The sequence below is a fragment of the Thalia democratica genome, chromosome 5 (genome assembly GCF_965202585.1).
Source record: "Thalia democratica chromosome 5, ktThaDemo2.hap1.1, whole genome shotgun sequence".
Lineage (NCBI taxonomy): Eukaryota > Metazoa > Chordata > Thaliacea > Salpida > Salpidae > Thalia > Thalia democratica.
The window spans coordinates 26490899-26509464 of NC_139169.1; the positions used below are offsets into that span (position 1 = coordinate 26490899).

The window sequence follows — 18566 nt, forward strand, 5'->3', positions numbered from 1 at the left end:
AACTGTAGTATGTTTGTTTGATTACTATTTTTAAACTTTTTTTATTTATGTACACTTTTTTATAACTAATTTTTTAAGTAAGAAAGTCACTTTACAAAAGCTCAGTAAAGTATGATCGCTGTAGTAGTTAATTGTTTTTTCTTTAAGTTATAAAACAGTTTATACGTTTTAAAACAAAAGTTCAAATTAATTTTAGTTTGTTACCCATAGGTCTAGGAGTCGATAGTTACTCAAAATAAAAATAAAAGCATTGTGCTTATCAAAATAACTAGTAGATTTCATAACTGTTGTATAACATCAACAGCTTGTCATAAGTGATTCAGCTACCAACATGAACACGGTTCAGTTGAAAACGTTCGTGCTGTTGCTCGTCGTTCGACGAAACGGTGCCCTCGAGTGCACGGACGGAGTGAAAATAGGGCAAGTGGACGGTCACAACGGAAACACGGTCCCAAAGTCCATGGCTTGCACAACTGGCACCCAGACTTGTGCGCGTTTGAAAGCTGACGAGAGTTACGAAGGAAACTCTTTTCGGATCGGAGAATTGCGTAAGTTTGTTGTTTTTTCTTACTTGTAAAATACGTTCTTACAAATTTCTAAGGTTTCAGTTTTTTGATAATTTAGTTCATTTAAAACCGAATCTGTGATAATCCACTACGCTTTAAGTTGTGTTTTTGAACACTTGTTCATTCGCATACGTTATAGTTTAAACGTGAATAAAAGAGTGTTAAATTTGTAACACTTTGTTTTAAGTTATGAATAGTTTTAGTCTTCCTTAAAAAAACTCTAACACATGCTTTGTGAGAAATGTATTTAGTGTTAATTCAAAAGCTTTTCAGCGTTAAAAAACTGTGCTATTTAAGTTAAAAAAAAATTAAAACATGTAACAGTCAAGTTAAAATCACGATGACTCATAGGCAAAATGTTGGTTGCTCTGCACAAGAAACTGTTTCTCTTGTCGCAGGTTTTAGTTATTCATTTTTACTATATAAAAAATATTTCAGTGCAAAACATTACGGTGATAAGGCATGCGTACGATTGCGACAACGCGTATGAGGAAGTTGACGAGAAGATTATAAACGAGTTGTCGGCAGAAGTAGTCGCTTATCTTGTTGCCTCAACTCACACACCGGGGAACAAGTAAGTTTAATCGGTTTATAGCGCACTGGGTACAGGTAAACAATTGTTTTTAGTTTGCGTTATCAAATAACTTATTTGAAAATCCTAAAAAATATCAAAACTACAACAAAGATTTAACAAAAGACTTTAAAACCATAAATGCTAATGTCAACTGTACCTATTTTTGAACAGAGGAGTATGGGCGTGTTGTTGCTCCACCGAAAACTGCAATTCGAAGTCCATAGACGGGCCTGAACCACAAACATCTCAACCAACAACTAATCAACTAACAACTGATCAACCAATTACTGATCAACCAACAACTGATCAACCAACAACTGATCAACCAACTACTGATCAATGAACTACTGATCAACCAACTACTGATCAATGAACTACTGATCAACCAACTACTGATGATAAAAGTTTTGCAAGAAGCTTTGTCGCCTAACTTTCTCTTATTTTGTTCACCACTTACGTTGCTGCCTGTTTCAATTAAGTTTGGCGCGTTGGCGGGAATTATTTAATTTTAATAACTAGAATGACTTTATTTGCTTTTTTTTTAAATATTTTCTAGCATGTAATAACCAAGTATATTTAAAAACTTTCGATGGAAATAAGATTAAACTTTACCTTTCAACTTTATTTTTCTTTAACTTTTAGAAACATTTTATCATTTATTGTTTTACGTATTTTTTACAAATAAACTGTTGAATTAATGTGAACAATACAAAACTGTATACTTTTTGTTTTCTTTACCTGTTTTTTACAAAGGATAACTTAATATTTGTTGAAAGCAGTAAAGTTAAGAGTATATAAAATTTCTGATTTAAAAAGTTCGGCAAATATTGGGTACTTTAACTTATACAGCAAAGTCTTCTTTTAGTAAGGAATAAAACTAGTAGTGTAACCGTAGCTAGTATGTTGATATGAAATTAGTAAATTTTTTTCAAAACATCTTAAATGATGATAAGAAAGTAAAAACTATTTATATGTGATGTACGGTTAGATAATCGAAAGGTTTTTTGTGCACTAAGTCGTTAGACTAAACGTTTTAAGCGCTTTTTTTATCGTTCAATAAACAATATATTTATCTAGCAAAAGTGAAACTTGTTACATAATTTTTAATGTAAAAAAAAGTATTTTAGCATTAAATATAAGCTATTAAATTTAGTCTAGGAAGCTAATGGTAAAAAACATTTTACTTTGTGTTAGTTATAAGTAAAAGTTAAAACAGAATACTGACCGTTAAAACATAAGTTTTTGTAATTTGACCTCGCTTATGGAATTCATAGTACCTACTATTTAAACTTTAACATCAAAATATTGATATTTATTGTTATCAAATGCTATTTAATTAACATATGATATATATAAAAATTAAATAGTTGAAATTTTATAAGTTTTTTATGCTAGGTTAAACACAAACTTTATATAATGTCAATTAATTTAAGTCTTTTGATAGTAAAAATGTTTTATTGTTAACGTTTCCGTTAACTACTCTGTTTTATAAATGGTAAGCTGACTAATATAGTAACACATTGAAAATAGTTCAATGTTTGTAATTAAAAAATTTTATTTATTGTTTTAAAATTACTTTAACAAATTGTTTTCTTAAACAAACACAGGTTTTGTTTCTTGTTGTTTCTTGAAAAGTATGTTGAAGTAAATACACTTCAAATTAAACAAAATAGAGTAAATTTTAATTATTTTTTTATACTCTGATTACGTCTGCAATCGCAATAAAACATAATTTAATGACTTTAAAGTTTTTTTTTTTTATTTTTAGAGAAAGGTTCTTACTCCTTTGTATTGTGTCTAATTATAATAACTTCTACATTTATCTTTTAAATCAATTTTAATTTAGTTTTTACGTTTGAAAATTTTCTAGACTTTAGTTCAGTTTCCCAGTTTTTATTGACATATGCTATAACTTTAGCTTTTAGAATAAAAAAATCATAGTTTAAGAATACTTACTTAAAAATGGTAAACTTAACTAAATTAAAATAGATTTTATCAAGATCTGTAAAGTACTTTTTTGTAACAAAGAAAAAAAAAACTTGTAAAAACTAGCTTTTTTCAACTGTAGTATATTTGTTTGATTACTATTTTTAAACTTTTTTTATTTGTCTACACTTTAAAATAACTATTTTTCTTAGTAAGAAAGTCTCTTTACACTTACAAAAGCTCAGTAAAGTATGTTCGCTGTAGCAGTTAATTGTTTTTTTAAGTTATAAAACAGTTTACACGTTCTAAAACAAAAGTTTAAATTAATTTTAATTTCGTTCACATAGGTCTTGGAGTCGATAGTTACAGTAACCTCTCGCTTATTTACGCACATTGTGTTCACAGAAAAAGTGCGTACAGATACGAGAGATTGTAAAGATACGAGAGGTACCAAATATACTTACTATAATGGCTGTTTTCGATATTGCTTTTAGTTAAAAGCAGACTGGGGACTTTCTAACAATAATCTTTTTGAAATGTGTTTCATTTTTTTATAAATATAAAAACAAAAATAAAACTATACATTTTTTATAAAAAAAAGGATTTAAATTTATATAAAATAATAATACTTTTAGAAAAATTTTAATAGTAAGTAGATTTTATCTTTATTTATATGTGATTTATTTGTTACTTAACATTTAAATTCTATTCTATTTAGCAAATTCAATTTATAATTAAGCATTTGTGTTAAGTGTAAACTCTATATTCATTAAGTATCACTGCTACATTTTGCTAGGATGTTTCATTAGATTTCTTTTTTAGATGTTTGTTCATATATAGGCAAGAGTGCTAATTATTTGTTTGTGTTTTAAACTTTCATTATTTCATTATTTAACACAGTAATATTTCTTTCAAAATTTTAATTTAAACTCTTATTGTTAACGAAATTTCGGATATACTGAGGTATAACTAAATGTTTATCAATTAGTCAAGGAACATAAGTTTACAAAGTCTAAAGATATAGTGAAGTGAGTTAGCATATAAAGACATATTTTAAAATAAAAATATACATTAAACCTAATTTGAGCAATATTAAATAAAACTAAAATTTATATTTTTTGGAATTCTTAAATGCGTAACTAAACGAGAGTGCGTAACGTCACGAGTACGTAAAGATGCGAGAGGTTACTGTACTTAAAATAAAAATAAATTGAGCTTATCAAAATAACTAGTAGGTTTCATATCTGTTGTATAACATCAACAGCTTGTCATAAGTGATTCAGCTACCAACATGAACACGGTTCAGTTGAAAACTTTCGTGCTGTTGCTCGTCGTTCAACGAAACGGCGCCCTCGAGTGCACGGACGGAGTGAAAATAGGGCAAGCGGACGGTCACAACGGAAACACGATCCCAAAGTCCATGGCTTGCACAACCGACACCCAGACTTGTGCGCGTTTGAAAGCTGACGAGAGTTACGAAGGAAATTCTTTTCGGATCGGAGAATTGCGTCAGTTTGTTGTTTTTTCTTACTTGTAAAATACGTTTTTACAAATTTCTAAGGTTTCAGTTTTTTGATAATTTAGTTCATTTAAAACCGAATATGTGATAATCCACTACGCTTTAAGTTGTGTTTTTGAACACTTGTTCATTCGCATACGTTATAGTTTAAACGTGAGTAAAAGAGTGTTAAATTTGTAACTCTTTGTATCAAGTTATGTAAAGTTTTAGTTTTTCTTAAAAAACTCTAACACATGCTTTGTGAGAAATGTATTTAGCGTTAATTCAAAATCTTTTCAGCGTTAAAAAACTGTGCTACACAATTTAAAAAAAAATCAAACATGTAACAATCAAGTTAAAATCACGATGACTCATACGCAAAACGTTCAAGTACGTCAAACGCACAAGAAACTGTTTCTCTTGTCGCAGGTTTTAATTGTTCATTTGTACTATGTAAAAAATATTTCAGTGCAAAACGTTACGGTGATAAGGCATGTGTACGATTGCGACAACGCGTATGAGGAAGTTGACGAAAAGATTTTAAACGAGTTGGCGGCAGAAGTAGTCGCTTACCTTGGTGCCTCAACTCACACACCGGGGAACAAGTAAGTTTAATCGGTTTATAGCGCACTGGGTACAGGTAAACAACTGTTTTTATTTTGCGTTATTGAATAACTTATTTTAAAATCCAACTAAAGTATCGAAATAACAACAAAGACTTTAAAACCAAAAGTGCTAGTGTCAACTGTACTTATTTTTAAACAGAGGAGTATGGGCATGTTGTTGCTCCACCGAAAACTGCAATTCGAAGTCCATATACGGGCCTGAACTGCAAACATCTCAACCAACAACTGATCAACCAACTACTGATCAACCAACTACTGATCAACCAACAACTGATCAACCAACTACTGATCAATGAACTACTGATCAATGAACTACTGATGATAAAAGTTTTGCAAGAAGCTTTGCCGCCTAACTTCCTCTTATTTTGTTCACCACTTACGTTGCTGCCTGTTTCAATTAAGTTTGGCGCGTTGGCGGGAATTAGGTTTTTTTAATAACTAAATTGACTTGATTTATCTTTTTTATTCTATTCTTTTTAGCACATAACAACCAAGTTTAATTGAACCACGTTCAATAAAAATAAGATTAAGTTATACCTTTCAATATTGTATTTCACTAGTTTTTAATTAAAACTTAGTGTGGGCATTGTACTGAAATAAAACTTTTTTTGCTGTTAAATAGAATTAGCTCAGTTTGACTTCTTTTTTTATCAAATTTCTTAAATATGTAACAACAAAAAAAGCTAAAAGTTTATCAATTTGAATAAATATAAGTTTACTTCTTCAAAATTTGTTTTAATTTTTAAAAACATTTTATCATTTATTGTTTTACGTATTTTTTACATATAGACTTTGAGTCAATGCGAACAATACAAAACTGTATACTTTTTGTTTTCTTTACCTGTTTTTTACAAAGGATAACTTAATATTTGTTGAAAGCAGTAAAGTTAAGAGTACTTAAAATTTCTGACTTAAAAAGTTCGGCAAATATTGGATACTTTAAATTATACAACAAAGTCTTCTTTTAGTAAGGAATAACATTAATGGTTTAACCGTAGCTAGTATTCTTTATATTAAATTAGTAATATTACTTCTAAACAACTTAAATGATGAGAAGAAAGTTAAAACTATTTATATGTGGTGTACGATTCGATAATCGAAAGGTTCCTTTGTACACTAGGTATTTATACTGAACGTTTTGAGCGCTTTTTTTATCGTTCAAGAAACAATATATTTATCTATCAAAAGTAGACTTGGTACATAGTTTTTAATGTAAAAAAGTATTTTAGCATTAACTAGAAGTTAATAAATTAAGTTTAGGAAGCTAATGGTAAAAAACATTTTACTATGTGTTAGTTATAAGTAAAAGTTAAAGCAGAATACTGAACGTTAAATCATAAGTTTTTGTAATTTGACCTCGCTTATGGAATTCATAGTACCTACTATTTAAATTATAAGATCAAAATATTGATTGCTATTGTTACTAAATACTGTTTAATTAAACATATGATATTTAATAAAATTAAATAGTTTAAATTTTATAAATTTGTTATGTTAGGGTAAACATATTTTTATGTACTGTCAATTAAGTTAAATCTTTTGATAATAAAAATGCTTTTATACGTTTATCTTAAATGTTATTTCCATAATCTTTCAATAAGTTTAATTGTTTAGGTTTCTTAACTTGTGTATTTCAAAGCTCATTAAATTCGAGGTCAGTATCTTTATGGTTTTCCTTTTACGGTTTTTCCAGTTGAAGCAAAAGAAAACATATAAAAAGACTTACCGGGAGATAGCCTCCAAACGTCTTTTTTAGGAAAATAATGTACAATTATCGTTCGTAAACCAATTGTAAACAAGATCAATAGCATAGACTGATAAACAGGGTTACATTGAGTTTTTTAATTGAGCATTGTATTATCAATATATAAGAATAAATACATATTCAAAACAGGCCACAATATAAAGTTATAGTAGTTTACTTATTTTTAACTAAAAACCTATATATATTTGTTTAGTATAAACCTTGAATGATGTATAATTCTTAAAACTTTCAAAAGTGTTCTGGAACGTTTCTTTGTCATAACAATTTGATAGGTTCTTAAGTTATATGCTGGCATCACCAATAGTTTCAATAATTTTGTGAACTCGTACTTTCTTTCCTTTAACTTAAATACTACTGATTTCATTTACTGCTGCATCAGCAGTAAAGTTATAAAAGATTCAGCAGTTACAACTAATAGAATTAACCGAACACTTACAGCAGACTATTTCTGAAGTTTATTATTTTATTAAAGGGTTTCTAACAGACTCAAAATAGTGTATTTTTAACACGTTGTTAGTTTGTTAGTTACTAAAAATGTGCATATAAAATCTTACTCCGGAAATTTATTAATTTTAAGTTGCAAAAAAATCAATTTATTACTAAATTTTTATTCTGCAAATAAAACCTTAGAAGTAAAAGATTTTTTTTTGTTCACCAACCCGTACATTATGATCACCAACAACGAAAATACTTTTTTACACTTTGAAAGAAAAAAATAAATAAAAGCATATCAAAATTTATTATGACAGGTGAGAATGTAATATATTATAACATACTTTCGCAATAAGTTTGGTTATCGTTAACTTACTTGTAGTAAGTTTGTAAGCTTACACTGTTTGTATCTAATGTACCAGATTGTAACTGCTTACTTAACATAAATCTGCAATTATTTACCAAAAGGTTTAACAAATTTATAAATTAATAATGCAGCTATTTTTTAGGTAACCTACATTTTATTGTATTTAATTAACAATTAAAATAATAGGCTAGGATTACTAAGTTGTACACTTATTTAGCAAAGTTATGTCTAAACTTAACTAGCTTTTTTGTGCTAGTGAATAAGCCTTAATAACAAAGATTACGTAACTTAATTCCATTCGTGCTACTACTATATAAACTAAGTATACGTAGCCTAATCACATATTAAATAAAAATTAGATAAACTGCTAAAGGTATATAAGCAGAAATTTTATCATCAGTTTAGATTAGAATTGTACTAGATCTAGTTAAAACATGCTCAAAAACAAAACAAATCAATTTAAATTTGAAATCATTGAAAAATATTCCCAACTGAGTTAACAGAAACAAAGCATTTAATCTACCTTAGCTGTACTAAACTAGTTATAGTTATCGAAAACTTTAACTAGTATTTTATTCAATTTTAAGACTGTTTGTGTTTTCAAAAAAGTAATTTTTCATAATAACTAAAACGTGGAGCTTTTTTTACAAACAACAATACCTTTGATATTGTAAAATTTATTTCATTTTTTATAAGTTATTAAAAGCCTTGTCGTTTTGACATTTGTATGATTAATTTTTTGTTCAAGTTTATGGTAAGTTAGAGTTTTTAAATTAATGTTTGGTACATAATGCTGATTTTTAATTTCATGATTCGATATTTCAATACCAAGTGTGATTTAAAACTTAATCAGTAAAGAAATTAAAATTATAGGTTTTATTTGCAGAGGTTCAAACATTTTTAAACACTATATTTTTATAAGTATTAAAGTAATGTACACTAGACACATGAAAATAACCAAAACCACTGTCTCATAAAAAAAAATAATGTAACTAGTTTAAAGTAAAACAGTTTTTCTAAAGTAAAAGTTAATAAACGAGTACAAATAAACACTTAATAACATCAAACTTTTAATAACAGACTCCTTCATAATTTTTCAGTTTAATAAAAAAAACATTCAGATTTAGAAAGCCCTTAAACAACCTTATTAGTAATCTGTTTTTATTTTAAGTATTGTAAAAGATTAGGCTATACTTATTTTATTAAACTGAGTATTGTAAAATGATTATACTAGTTTACTTTAAAAAAGTTTTGCGATGTATTTAAGGTGGAATTTTAGTTTTAGTCTAATCAAATTAACTATTATGATTTTTAAAAAACGTAGTTCAACTAAAAATTAAAATCTTAGTTAAAAATGATAACTTAGCTTAACAAGCTGTGATCAAAACATAAGTATAACTGTTTGATAAATTAAAAACGTTATATCTACGAATAAAAAAAAAACTGCTAAATATTTTAAGTTATTATACTTGTTTTTTTTTTTTGCTTTATAATTAGTTGAATTCAGACGTAAATCTTCATGATTTGTTCATTAATGACTGATCTAAAAAGTACTAAAAATATCTTAAGTTAGTGTTTTATTTAATTATTGTTTTTAAGGTAAATAATACTTACAGCTGTTCACTTTAGCAATATTTTTTAATGAATATATAAAAGTTAAACTTGTATTAAGTCTATGAAAATAAATCTTAAAATCTCAATTAATCAAGTATTTATTCAATTTGCACTGGTACATATAAACATTCAAAATTTAACCCGAGTTTCATGATGAAGCTTTTCTGTTCCTCGCAAACTTTTTTGATTAAAAGGAAATTGGAATCAATTTTTAAAAGTATAGTTACCACAACTTGAGCTCTTGTAAAACTATCTGTTATATACGTTGATCAACATACGTCTAGTCTTGACAAATCAAGTGCAAAAATTATTAGAGTTTATAGAAAACTGTGCCTTGAAAATAATCTAAAATTAGGCCACGGACTGGTATTTAAATAGTATTAGTACTTGTAGGTGGTATCGGTTGCTAATTTATATATTAATTGAATTGATTTAATCTTTATGTTTTAATTTTCATAACAAAAATTTAGGTATGTAATAACGACTTAAAGAAATTAAGTCACAATGTTCATAACATGTATTTGAAAATATGCTCTCAATTATACTTTCGGTACACAAAAGTGATTATTAAACGATCATTAAGTTAAAATTAAATTAGGCGATATAACAAGTCTTTTGTTTAACAAGTCCGTTAGTAAGCCAATAAGCCCGTCGAGTATAATGCAATGGTGATTGTTTTATCCAAATTTATTTTTAAATGTGTAAACAGATTTAAATCTTATACAGGACTGATGTACTTTTGGTGTGGAAATAAAAAAATTAAAATAAATAAGTCTAATTGATATTATTTAGTCAATTTTTTATTTAAAAAGCATCAATAAGCTTTCTCATATTAAATAATGTACTTTATTTTAAACTCAACAAAACAAAAGTAAACGAATGTTTTGAAATTTTATACAAAATTTAAAAAAAAGAAAGAAACAAAGAAACAGGTATATAAGAGTCAAGTTTTCTATAGTATAAAGTTATAGCGATTTCAACTTATATTTTCATAATTTTTATAGATTGGTACCGTATAAATGAATTAAAGGTAGAAAACGTTAGACCTCAGTTTTTTTCTTTCAAATACATTCCTAACCAAGAAAAAAAATTAAACATTTTGTTTTAAACAATGCAATGAATCAGAAGAGTATTTTTTAAGTGTTTAATGTTTGAGTAACTTATATAACAAAAGTATTATATAAAACGTTTTCAATGTTTGAGTTATTAACTAGGCTTTCTAAAACAAATGTTAGTTATTTTTTAACACTTGTTGGTGTTTCGTTATAACTAAACTGAAAATAAATAAATTATTTAAAGTTTTTTACAAAGTTTAAAATAAAAGGTAAATATAACAATACAAAACAAAACAACAAGGTTATTTTTCTGTTAAAGTTACTTTACAAACATGAGTAACGACAAGTAAAGTGCACATTTTCAGATTTTTGTATTCAGAAAATGCCGGGAACGAGTCGGTAGGGGACGACTTTTTTGTACTTTTCGAAATCTTCCCCGTACTTTGCCTTCATGCGGTCCTCGTCCCTGTAGATCCTGTGCACCAGCAATATGGTCATGTAGATGACGTAGAAGTAGGGCAGGAGATGGTCGAACCCGCAGCACAAGCAGTATGCCAGCGACTGTAAAAATTTGTGTTGTGTGCAAGTGAGTGTTTTGAATGGGTACTAGTATTACTTCTGATAAACACTTCCTAAAACTGACTACAAGCATTGATTTAAATAAAATTTATTCTAAATATAAACATGTGCTTTACTCTAAAATTAGAAGTTGAAAATTCAAAAATTGTTTTTTAACTATAAGTTTTATTATGTTAGTTGTTCAAAACAATACTTACCTCAGGAAAATTTTAGATGACTTTATAAACACTGTTTAATAAATATCGTATTTCATAATATTTCGAGTTAAATTTTGTACTAAGAAAATGAATAAAACTGCGCTGACTTATAATTCTGCATAAATGTAACATTGCAAAATGCGTTTCTTAGCAACCAACCCCCATGAGATCGCCAGTGTAGTTCATGTGCCTAGCAACGCCCCACCAACCACTGGTTAGCAACGTGGATTCGTACTGCTTGCCGTCGGAGGAGTAATACTTGCACTTGATGTATTTTGCTGGCACTCCTGTAAGCAAATTACTTTGTTTGTAAACGAAGTTTTTTTATTGTGAAATTTTGTTTTAGTTTCTGTGACTGCTAATCTTAAAACTAACAATAGTAAAATATAAGTTGTGATTAAAAGCTCCAATTTTAAGACCGTTTAAATAAACATAGCTATAAAAAACTTGCTAAGACATTTTGTTTCAATTTTAAAGTTTTTGTCACAAAAACTATATTTATATTAAACACTTATTTAACCGGCAACGGTGTATTCTTTCGGGTTCTTTCTGAACTTGTCTTTTTGGGAGTTGGTCGATCTGAATATCCAGTAACCGATCAGTCCAAGCACAAGAATCGAGTAAAACCTGACATCTCCCAATTCAACCGGATTGTATGCCAAATACAGTGCCTGTTAATTAAAGTAAATTATACTTACTACATTCAAAAAATGTAAAACTGTCTGCTTGGGAGCCTTTTTTCAACATTAAAACTTTCTAATCATATTAATCAGCTAATGTAAAGTAAAAACAAATGTAGCTAAGAGTTTTTATTATAATCAAAAACTTTGTTTTAATTTACAACATAGCCGAAAATACTCTTAAAGATTTAAGTCTCCCAAAAAATAATTTGAGCCTCAGTCCTTTTAGATAATTTATATTGAAATCTATGAAAAAGGCGGACATTTTCAAACATAAAACTTTTATTCAAAATTTTGTTTTATCAAAAGAAAAATATTAGACTTTCTTTAAATCAAAGTTTTGTTTTCAACTGTAAAACGAGCAAAAATGATTTGAAAAATTAAAAAGTTTGAAAAAAAAAACATTTTGAATTTAGTTATTTCACTCAGCTACATGATTTATTACCCAAAGCAACCGACCTGCAACGTGTAGGTGAAGGGTAGCCACGCGAGGTCGCCCCACGCCAGGTACCACCCGAAGTGGTCGTGGCAGATGTCGATGGTCTTCAGGTACCACGTCTCGTTCCAAAAGTAGTCGATGACGTAGATGGCGTGCAACACGTTGATCAGCACCATCGAGTCTGACGTCATAATTTATCAATGTGGTTTTGGTTTTATTCGTAAAATTTTTAACAACGAAGCACTTTCTGTTTTGCATAACTAGTAGTTTTTGTTTGTTTTTATTGACAAAAAATATGTTGTTTGTGTCTAACCTAATCAAGTCTAAAATGTGTTAAAATTTGTGTCTAAAAATTGCTAAAATGTGTATAATGCAAAGTTTAAAACGTAAACTTGTTTAGTTTCATATATTTAATGGTGGACAATACTTAAACATGTTTATATAATCTATGAATATATTTTTGAACAAGTGAAAAATCAAATTTGTTTGTTTCTACACTTCAGCTGTTTTAGTTATTCAAAACGATGTGTCATTAAAAAAATAAAGTATTTTTTTTATAACACTATGAGAAACTTTAAAGTTAGTTTAGCTAAACTAATTTTATTGAAATGTTGTATTTACCTGTCATCTTTCCGTAGTTTTCTATTTGGTAAGCTGCAGCAGATAAGTCAATCAAAGTCCACGCGACTATTCCTGTTTAGAAAATATCAAGTCTACTAGTTGCGAGTTCACAGGAAAATTGATTTAACATAAAGCTACAAAGAAATGAAACAAATATTTTTGTAAGTTTGATTCTTTACATTTGTTTTACGCTTACACGATGATCACGAGAAAATAAAATTTAAAAATAAAGTTAAGAGCATTATTACTATTCAACAAACAGTTTAAAGTGTTTTTTAGTATTTTAGTATTACTCAAAAAACTAACAACAGTTAGTTGGGTAACTAAAGCATGTGATTAACACAAATAACACAAAAGTAAAACTGTTGAAAAATCATATGTATTTTTCAGCATATAAGTGTTTAAAACCTTCTTGCTAAAAGTAAATACCTTTTAAGTTACTATAAAATGATAACTTGTGATTGAAAACATTTACTTCTACTTACAAGGTGTTTCAAAAAACTAACATATTTCTAGAGTAAGTACTTAATGGAAGTTATAATCATTACTATTTCAGATTAAACTTGTGTTAAATGGTTAATAAAAAGCTTTTGCCTTACAAACAGTTTTTTCAAGCATTTGACTAAACCACAACAAAGTACAAGGAAGTAACAAAACCGTGTAAGATAAAAGCATGTGAAACCGTTTGCAAACTCACTGTGAAACTTTTACTACTAAAATTTGATAAAACAAACCTACACAAAAAATAAGTAAGCAACACTAACCGGGCCTGCCGTTGAAGAACAGCTTGAAGTCGAAATATTTTCCCAGCTTCGGGTGGAACTCCGCTCCCATCAGGTAATCGTAGAAGAAGTTTCCACTGAACTTGCAGTCTTCCTTGTGATTCGGAAACACGCATGCTGAAATATACAATATTAAAATATATTAACTTTAGAACTGATTTACTAGTTCTGAAACATGTTTCAAGTTAGTATGTGTTTTATGATGTACAGTTTAAAATCTGGTTGCATATTGTGAGGATTAATTTCTATTGTTTAGTTAATATTATTAAAATGAATTATTTAGCTTAAGTAGAATAATTTATTGGTGTACACAAAAGTTAAAAACTATTGAAGAAAGTTAACTATATTAAATTTAAATAATAAGTCTATTAAAGATTTAAAAGATTTATTTTCCATGTTATAGTTCCTGTTTAACGAATTTTTTAACAAACTAAATATTAGTAATGAGGTTATATGATTTTTTCTGCTAAATTGTTAGTTTAAGAAACTGTTTATACTAAGTGTTTAGCAAAGTTTTTGTATTTAAATATTAAGTTTCAAAAAAAGATATTTGATATTTACGAAAGCTTTAAGAAATAACGTTTCAATAAAAACTAGATTTCTGATAACATTTATATGCTGAGGCTTAATTTATCATTTAGTAAAAAACTAACCTTTAATGTAAGCGAACGAGGCTAGCACGTATCCGCAAATATTGCAAATAATCGAGAGAGCTCCCATTCTCTCAAATAATTCAGCCGGTCTGAACAGCTTGAAGTAGTAAATGTTTGCGAACCACAACCCGTGAGTGATGACCCACGCCTGTTGATGTGTTGAATAATAAACAAAATTTGACAAGTGATAATAAATAGTTTAAAGTTGTTAGAAAAAGTATTAAAACTTTGCAAAAAAAGATAATTTTGATTGTGTTAACGAAGTAAAGATAGTAGTAAAATGTTTTAAAGAAAAAACACGCTTGTAAAAATTGTGAACTTTAACAATAACTGGCTGTGAAGTTAATAATTTGGCAATAAAACATCAAAGAAACCATAACAAAGATCCTTTTTATTTTAAATAACTTTTTTGAAATCAGTTTTAAGTCTTGATGAGATTTCAAAAGAACAAAAGTAAGTCAAAACATCATTATTTCCAATTAATAATTATTATAAAAGTATTTTATTACATAAAATAATATCGTATTAACATCATAATTACAGAAAACAGCTTATTTTGACCTACGAAACGCAAAAAAAAAATAATAAGCTCAGTTCTATATAAACATTAGGAATATTGTTGTTTCTGTTAAAATGTCACATACGACATTTAAAATATTTGTTTATAAATAAAACAACTGACCCTTTTCAAAATAGTTGTCCGACAAAATATAACTGTTGGTTTTCCAAAATAAAAATTAAATAAGTTTTAACCCAAACATCATCATTAAATAAGTTTTATTAATATGATATTGACGAATAATTTTTAAACAAAACATTGAAAGCTTTTGTAGATTCAACATCTCGCCAAAATTTGCATTGTTAATATATAAATAAAATCTTAATAGTAATTAATAAATATCTTATGACAGGCTTAAAATTCAGAAAAACCGCTTATTTCGATCTATAGTTAGCATAAGTTCAAAAACTAGTTCTAAATTTAGTTTTAATTTAAACAACAAATTATACCTTATAAAAATATTTGTTTAGATATAAAAAACGTGGTAAATTAAAAAACATTTAAAAACAGACCAATTAACTTTTACCATTGGTTTTCAAAGAGAGCGAAAAATATCTACTAATCTCTTCAAACATGTTGGAAACACATACCACTACTGTTATTTTTTTTAATATTCAAAACTCATCTCACCTGCAGACCATTGACGTTGTAGGCGGGAACCTGTCCTGCCGGAGTGATGGCACCGTGCTGAATTCCCCCCACGTATCCGGGCACTATGTACTGCAGTACGTCCGGTAGAACCGCTAACACAACCTGTGGATTGAAATCGAAAGTTTTAGCGGTGCATATGTTTCAACGCTATGCTAAAATACGCTTATAAGTTTTATATAGTTGTTTCAGATAATCAGTATAAAAATGTTATTATGTAAAAGATTAAATTGAAAGTTTTACTGATTATGTAAAAAACAACTTAAATTATCAAAATCTTTGAACTTCGACTTTTTATTATTGTTGTCCAAAAGAAAAGCTTTTAACTCAAGTGTTCTGCAAAGTTTATAATTTTTATTCACAAAACCAACAATTAACCTGGAACGCGATCCACGCGAAGTAAATCTTAGTGGTTTCCATGGAAAACACCGGAAACTTGCTGATGACGTCATCCATGGTCACGTCATCCTTCGTTACGTATTTGATGACGTCAGTGAAGGACCCTCCGAAGTGATGAAGGGTGATGTAGAAGATTGTTGGTATGAAGGGGCAAACCGTTAGTATGAAGAGGCATCCCAGTAACGTTGAAGTCGATACTTGCCTGCGAGAAAAATTATTGCATTGTAAAGAACAATTATTTTTAGTTTTAAATCAAAAAAGTTTAACGAGTGCCAACTATAGTATGACCTCTTGGTAAGAATGTAAAAATTTAAATGATATTTATAAAATAAGAATATACTGAAAGTTGAGATAGATCTAAGTTAGTATAGATTTTGATGGATAAAATTGAATTAATTGGCTTGTATTTGTTACAAAGTGCCTTGCAAAAAAAGTAGTTCGAATTTTTTTTAACTTTTATTTCTTTGTTTGCAATCAAACCTTGATTAATAAACTAAACTACTTGCTTGCAATTTTTTGTTTTCCTACAATAGTCGGTACTTTTATATTGTGAATTAAGTATTAAACAGTTTTATTGATACTTACCAAGAAAGTAGAACAAAACACTAGTAAAACTTATACGTAGTAAATATTGTTTATTTAACAGACTTCAATTAAATGTTAATAGCTGTTAAACTTAGTTTTTTTTTGATACTTGAAACTTTTTGCTGTCATCGATTATATATTTTTATTTGTTAAACTTTTGCTTTAAAAGAATTCTTTTTGTTTCTATTTTTTGAACTATTAAGGCTATGTTTTATTTTGTTACAGTTTTTATGTAGAAAGTTTACAAAGTAATATATGTATTTTTTGTTTGTGTTTAAGGTTTTAAATGTTTGTTTAACACACGTTCAAAGGTATGTTTAAAAACTTGTTAGACAAAGTAGAATGATTTTCAATATTAATTCTCACAAAATTAATCTCTAAAACTATGGTTTTTGCAGTTTCTTAAAAGAACTAAATTAATTTTTTTTTATCAAAAAGTTCAAAACTAACTTAGTGTTTTAAATAGTAAAAAAGGTTTTACTAGTACATTAAACTCATTTGTATTCAAAAAAATGAAATATTTAAGGCCTACCTACTTTTCATTGATTATTTTAAGTGAAATGGGTAGTTAGAAAGCAGCTAAGTAACTGCCTACTTCCTGTTTAAATTTGATACAGTGAAAATTAAAAAATGATATTTAAGAAAACAATAGTTCAATTTTGTTTATGTAAACTTTGAAATAATAGTAGTCTACACATTAGTACTGCTTTTTGGAAATTAACAAGTGTTTTTTTTGTGGAACTTATTATTTGTAATTATATAGAGCCATGGTAGATTTTTGAAGTTTCTAGAGTCTTTATAGATTATAAAAGAAAATTAACTTTAATTTTTTCAAACTTAACCGAACTTAATGTAATATAATCTTGTTGTGTCCAAAATTAATTTAGTGTTTTTACTTGTAATTCAACTGTTTTTAGAATGTTTATACTAACCTAGTTAAGTAATTAACCTAAGATTTCATTTCTAGAAAAACTTAAAACTATACAAAAAAAAGGCTAACAAAAACAATTTATTTGCTTTCATGCAATTTATATGATTTATCTAAACTTAAAAGTTGATCAATAACTTGCTACAACCTTTTTCTTAAAAAATCTTACCAAAGCTTAAATAATAATATTTAGTCGGTTGCTTAATATTAAGTAACCAATATCTAGAAACTAATAAATTATCATCAAAAACACTTGAAAACTCACTAACCATGCCCTTCCCCAGTTTTGAAATTCTTTCGACTCAGCTTTCTTCGCCGGAGATTTTTCCTTTTCCTGCTTTATCGTGACGTGTTTACGCCTTTGAGGCGAACTTTTCTTTGCCATGACCTTGTTTTAGTTTACCTATGATTCTATTACATGTACTGCAAAACAGGATTACTTTAACATTAAAAGTGTGAAATAGGAAAACTTTCTCAAATTTTCTTGGTTAACTTTTTTTTTGTATGACGTAACACAAGACTGACACACAATTTTTTATGTAAATTTTCTATGCTGTACTTTGTTTAAATGTTAAAAAGACTTTATCAAGACAATTGTAATGAAACAAGCACAACCAAGTATTTTAGCTTGTTTTAAATGAACTGTAATAACTTTTTGTTTTAAATCTTTTATTTAAACTAATACGCGTGTGTAGCAGTTGTTTTTTATGTTTAAATCTATTTAAATATCATGCAAAAGAGTTTGCTTCTGACAGTTTTATTATAAAAGTATATAACTATTTAAACTAACTAAAAAAATTCCAAAAAAGTGATATAAAATACAGGCTTTGTACTGTTTTATATGTAAAATAAAGCTAACGCATAATTTTGCATGCAAATTTCCTTTGCTGTGAGTTTGTTTAAACTTTGAAAAGACTTTATGAACCTTCTAATAAACAAGCACAACCAAAGACTTTAGATTTATAAAGAAACACTTTAATAAAAAAAGTTTGCATGTATTTAGTATTGATAGCTTTAGTATGGTCGTGAAAAACTGATTGCTACTAATAGTAAAAAAACATTCTGTGATTTAT

The 18566-nt window shown here is 27.7% G+C and overlaps 3 protein-coding genes across 3 annotated transcripts; 2 read left to right on the forward strand and 1 right to left on the reverse strand.

The window, feature by feature from the left end:
- The first annotated feature begins 330 nt into the window (after positions 1-330).
- Positions 331-1483, forward strand: LOC145836364 (uncharacterized). The gene is made up of 3 exons (XM_082944173.1): positions 331-548; positions 1005-1140; positions 1312-1483. The coding sequence occupies exons 1-3, from the start codon at positions 332-334 to the stop codon at positions 1481-1483; spliced, it is 525 nt and encodes a 174-aa protein (XP_082800299.1). The 5' UTR covers position 331.
- A 2874-nt stretch (positions 1484-4357) lies between these two features.
- LOC145836365 (uncharacterized) lies at positions 4358-5486 on the forward strand. Its single transcript, XM_082944174.1, has 3 exons — positions 4358-4574; positions 5034-5169; positions 5330-5486. Exons 1-3 carry the CDS (start codon positions 4358-4360, stop codon positions 5484-5486), a joined length of 510 nt encoding a protein of 169 aa, XP_082800300.1.
- A 4816-nt stretch (positions 5487-10302) lies between these two features.
- On the reverse strand, positions 10303-17912 carry LOC145837058 (7-dehydrocholesterol reductase-like). The gene is made up of 10 exons (XM_082944824.1): positions 17763-17912; positions 15960-16182; positions 15564-15686; positions 14375-14522; positions 13704-13838; positions 12940-13011; positions 12339-12499; positions 11720-11870; positions 11359-11486; positions 10303-10984 (listed from the first exon to the last, which is right to left on the reverse strand). The coding sequence occupies exons 1-10, from the start codon at positions 17876-17878 to the stop codon at positions 10799-10801; spliced, it is 1443 nt and encodes a 480-aa protein (XP_082800950.1). The 5' UTR covers positions 17879-17912; the 3' UTR covers positions 10303-10798.
- Between the last annotated feature and the right edge of the window lie 654 nt (positions 17913-18566).